This window comes from Anomaloglossus baeobatrachus, chromosome 8 (assembly GCF_048569485.1).
Source record: "Anomaloglossus baeobatrachus isolate aAnoBae1 chromosome 8, aAnoBae1.hap1, whole genome shotgun sequence".
In the NCBI taxonomy this organism is placed as follows: domain Eukaryota; kingdom Metazoa; phylum Chordata; class Amphibia; order Anura; family Aromobatidae; genus Anomaloglossus; species Anomaloglossus baeobatrachus.
The window spans coordinates 16,941,986-16,947,088 of record NC_134360.1 but is presented as its reverse complement, the minus strand read 5'-3'; the positions used below and the strand labels follow the sequence as shown (position 1 = coordinate 16,947,088).

The 5,103-nt window shown below is 42.9% G+C and overlaps 1 protein-coding gene across 3 annotated transcripts in view; it reads right to left on the bottom strand.

Moving 5' to 3' along the window:
* Positions 1 to 2,613: 2,613 nt before the first annotated feature.
* Positions 2,614 to 5,103, bottom strand: part of ABHD6 (abhydrolase domain containing 6, acylglycerol lipase) — a 35,068-nt gene continuing 32,578 nt past the window's right edge. For all 3 annotated transcript variants that reach the window (XM_075320663.1, XM_075320664.1, XM_075320662.1), the window contains exon 9: positions 2,614 to 3,886. In XM_075320663.1, the coding sequence (XP_075176778.1) occupies positions 3,710 to 3,886 (177 nt within the window). In that variant the 3' untranslated portion in view covers positions 2,614 to 3,709. The remainder of the gene's footprint in view (positions 3,887 to 5,103) is intronic.

Genomic DNA, 5,103 nt, shown 5'->3' with positions numbered 1-5,103 from the left:
GGGACATCTATGTGCCCTCCAGATCCCCCAGCCCAGGCCCCCATTTGTCACAATGTGGTTATGCAGACATTGAGAACGCTGAGAAAATGGCGCCGGAGCGAGGAGAGGGGGCGGGGCCTACTCTGAGAGCGGGATCTGGAGGGCAAATGAGGTATACAGGGGAGGGAATCTTTCCTCAGTGAGGAGTGTCCGTTCCCTGTGCTGAACAGCCGCTGGGCGGAGCCACACTGTCCCACTGCACTGACTGACATGCAGGGGTAGTGAATCGAAACTAGGCCTCAGGCGAAGCCGGGGCCTAGATTTAAACATGCGGCCAGCGTGCAGGCACCATCGGCGCGGTTCTCCAGAGAAAACTGGAGAACCGGCCGGAAATGTTAACACAGTTATATAACACACTCTCCCCAATATATAAAGTACAAGGGACCCCTGGAAAGACCACTGTCTGTGGTAATAACGTCTCAGTACTTAGCTTGTGAGACGCAGGTGCCAGGTCCCTGGGAGGTGAGCGCTCCGTCCGGCAGGATCCTGAAAAGGGCTGCGGATGGAGACCGGTCCCCTGCAAAGCAGTGAGAACCGTGATGGCTCCCACTTCAAGCCAGAGCCTCAGGGGATGGTGAAGGAGCGCGGCATGTGAAGGCTCCAGCCTTGTAAAATCAACCTTAACAGCACCGCCGACACAGTGGGGTGAGAAGGGACATGCCGGGAGTCCAGCTTGGACCCGCTTTTCTTCCAAATCTTTGAAATCAAAAATCAAAAATCAAAATTCAGAGGATGCATGTGTGTGTGACCTCCTGAACACAAAGCATTGAACTGGTTGGATTTGTCATCCGGGGAGTGTATATGCTCGGAGGGAGGAGCTACACTTTTAGTGTAGTACTTTGTGTGTCCTCCGGAGGCAGAAGCTATACACCCATGGTCTGGGTCTCCCATAAGGAACGATGAAGAAATGAAGTATTTCTCCCAAATTATTGCAATTGCACGTTTTGTTATACACGTTTATGTCTTTTTTTTTGTTGTTTTCTATTGTGTTGTTCCAACATACACAGAAGACCTTTCACACACCACTCCAAAAAGGGGCCAAACACAATTCTTGGTACTTAATATTTTAGTTGCAACCTTTACCCTTTGGAATAAATCCCTTCCATCAGTCGCCTCCTATACCCATCCACAGCTTCTTCTCCTCTCACCTGGAATTTCAGACACTTCTTTATAAATGTCTCCAGGTCGCTAATATCTGAAGACGTCTCCGCTCCTCTTCTCTTTTCTTCTCCCAATTTTCAGATCTCTCCACAGGTGTCAATGGGGTTTAGTTTTGGACTCATTGCAGCCTCTTCAGAACTCTCCAGCGCGTTGTCCATCCATCCATTTCTGGGGGCTTCTTAAAGTGTTTGGGGTCATTGTCCTGCTGGAAGACCCCCTGGAGCCCAGCTTTCTGACACTGGGCTTTACATTGCCACCCAAAATTCTTTGTAGTCTTTACATTTCATGATATCTTTCACACAGTCAGGGCCCCCAGTGCCAAAGACAGCAAGACAACCAAAACATCTCTGACCTCTACCATATGTGACTGTAGGTGCTGTGTTCTCTAACTTGTAGGCCTCATTCCGTTTTCGGTAAACAGTAGACTGATGTGCTTTACCAAAAAGCTCAATCTTAGCCTTATCTGCCTACATGATGCTTTCCCAGAAGGATTTTGGTTACTGACGTACATTTTGGCTTTTTCTGTCTGTCAGCAGTGGGGTCCTCCTGGGTCTCCTACATAATGTTTAATTTCATTCAGATGTGGACAGATAGTTCGCACTGACACTGATGCCCATGTGCCTGCAGAACAGCTTGAATTTCTTTGGAACTTGATTGAGGCTTATCCACCGGACAATACATTGCGTTACAATATTTAATTAATTTTTCTCTGCTGTCCATGTCCAGGAAGATCAGCCACAGTGCCATGGGGTGTAAACCTCTTGAATATGTTGCATTCCTTGGACATAGGAACATCAAGATCTTTGGAGATGGACTTGTAACCTTGAGATTGTTGATATTTTTCAACAATTTTGGTTGTGAAGTCCTTAGACAGTTCTCTTCTCCTCTTTCTGTTCTCCATGCTTAGTGTAGCACACACAGACACACAATACAAAGACTGAGTCAACTTCTCCCCTTTGGTTTCAGGTGTGATTTTTATATTGTCCACACCTGTTACTTGCCACAGGTGAGCATGAAACAAAATTGTTTACCCACAATTTTGGAAAGGTCCCAACAATTTTGTTCCACCCATTGTTAGGGTTTTGTGTGAAATTCTGTGCAACTTGCCTTTTTCTTCTGTTTTCTTTTCTTGTTGTTACAAAAAACATAAAAGAAAAACGTGTAATTGCAATAGGTTAGGTTTTTGCAAGAAATACTTGGGACAATTTCAAGGGTGCCAACATTTTCAGCCACAGCGGTGTCATGTGTGTGTGTGTGTGTAAAAAAAAAATAAAAAAAAAATAAATATATATATATATATATATATATATATATATATATATATAAATTTATTTATTATATTTTATATTTTTTTTTTTCTTTCTACACCGTTCTTTTTTTAAAGTAACAAACGAAGTTAAAAAAAAATGCAAGTAGTAACAATATGTATATTTTATTAACACAAATAAGAATTGCATACTGGTCCATGGGTAAAGAAATACAGTAATGAGTCATAAACCCTCGAAATTCTGCCCCCTATGGCCAAATCACCACGGGCAATAATATCTTATAGCCAGAATTAAAAAAACAAACACATAGTTGATTTTCTCCCACAAAAAACAAAACAGCACACCCCTGGCTACAGGTTATTTCTATTATTGATTGGTTTATAGCTGTGTTACCACGCACAACCTGTAGACAGCGGTGGCGCTGTTTTAGGAAGAAGAGAAAAGAAAAAACAAAAAACAGCCATGTTTTTGTAATTTTGGCTCTTTGATGTAATTGCCGATGTGCTAGAACCTATAGCAACAGAAAAATCGGAGATCATGCAAATTAAGCACTAAGAGAAGGCCTAATTTTTGCAGTTTTGCTATGTATTATGCCCCTATTAACCCCCGAATGATCTCGATATCTTGCTTCTTTGGCATTTTTATAACTGGGGTGGTAGTGGTAGCACAGAGCAAAGAGTCGGTAAATAGTTTTGGGTGAATTTTCCATGTATAGCCATGCAGTGCTCATTCTGTAGCAGCGATATCGTCCATGGTGGGCACCGTGCCACAGCTGATCTGTATATAAGGTGCATTGTCCTAATGCCCACATCTGTGCACTCACGCTCTGCAATATTGTGCACCTTCTGGCCATAGAAACGGCTCGTACCTTCGAAGTGAAATTGTCTTACCGCCTATCATGTTACATAGGGTTACCGAACTTGCATTTTGCTGTATTATGAATTAATCTAGTATACTTTGGGGTCAGTGCATCAGGATTATTGTATCAGTCCGAATGCGGGCTTTACCTATTACAATGCCACTGGGTACCATTTACAACAATAGTGCCGCCGCTGCAGGACCCATTATGTGCAATGCGTTGTTCTAAAGACTCGGCTGCACCGGAGGTCATCTGTGTTCAGACACAGTCTTCTGTTCACAAGGAACTAAACTACTTTCCTAGAAGGTCTACAGATCCCCTGAGAAGCTCAGAGAAACACAGTAATAGAGAGGACCAGAGAGTCCGGAGCATTCCTGAAGGGTTAATCATGCTTCTTATTGTTCTCTGTGGTTGGCAAGGAAGATAAAAAGTCCGCTATGAGTTTGGCTGATTTTCGTGGTCGCTCCATCACTACCGAATGTCCACAGTTCTCCAGGATTTCCACTTGGCTTCCGGGAATTGCATTCACTAACACTTCAGCTCCAGAAACATCAAGTACCTGAACCAAGAGAGGAAACAATGTATTAATGCCTAATACTGCAATTAAATCACTTATCTGCTGCAACTCGGCTAGTCTTTTCACTAAGGAGCTCTGTGTAACCTCACCTCCACCATTGATATATAGCTTCCTTCCTATGCTGTGCATAGGCAGAAAGCTGACAATAATATGTGGGGGGCGGAGTTATACAGCGCCCATGAGCAGGAGCTTATCACTGAGCGGACTAGCAAATAAGACAGTGTGTTATTAAAACTACAGCATGAAGCTCAGTAAGTGAAACACCACTGGCATCAGGGGCTCTGTCTCTACTTTATACTGCACAAAGTGGGGCAGCAACACACTGGTGATAGATTCTCTTTAAAGGGAATCTGTCACCAAGTTTTTGCCACCTAATCTGACAGCAGCATAATGTAGGGACACATACCCTGATTCCAGCGATATGTCATTTTCTGGGCTGCTTAGTGTAGCTTTGATAATCTACTGCTCATTAGTCAGTGAATTTATCATTATAGGACTACTTGGCATGCTGCAGGTAGTCCAGAAGATCATGACCTCTGTATATCTGCTGGATCTGCAGCAGAGAAAACATTGATTTTATGAACATGACAGCAAACAGCTCAGTAAGTGACACATCACTGGAATCAGGGTCTCTGTCTCTACATTATGATGCTCTCAGATGGGGGAGCAAACATCTAGTGACAGATTCCCTTTAATACATTTCAGCCACTGTTGATAAAACTTTATAGATTGTAATATAATTTATATTTCTAGGTCAAAGAGTATTTCTATTTAATACAAAGAGGAACTACATATTGATGCATGCATAAAGAAATATAGAATTATGATCACAGAGTCCAAAAAATCCTAATTCTGCAGTCTCAGTAATGGTTGATCTTCTTCTAGGCAAGAACAGGAAACTAACAAAAGAAAAATTGTACATGGAGGATAACTGGCAGAAGTGAGTGATCTCTCTACAATCTGTGACAGAAGATAAAACAATTGGGTGTGATTCAAAAGTACAATATCAACCTAGAAAACTAAGTATTGAAAATGGACAACTCTAATATTCCTAATGGTAGAGAAAGTGGGTGAGGTCCCTACTCGTTTCGCCATCCCAGCAGCTTCTTCAGGTGTAACCCTGAGCATTGACGATCATAGTACACAACTAATCACAGACGCTGTCACACAGGGTGGGGGCGCTGTCTGACTCCAACCAC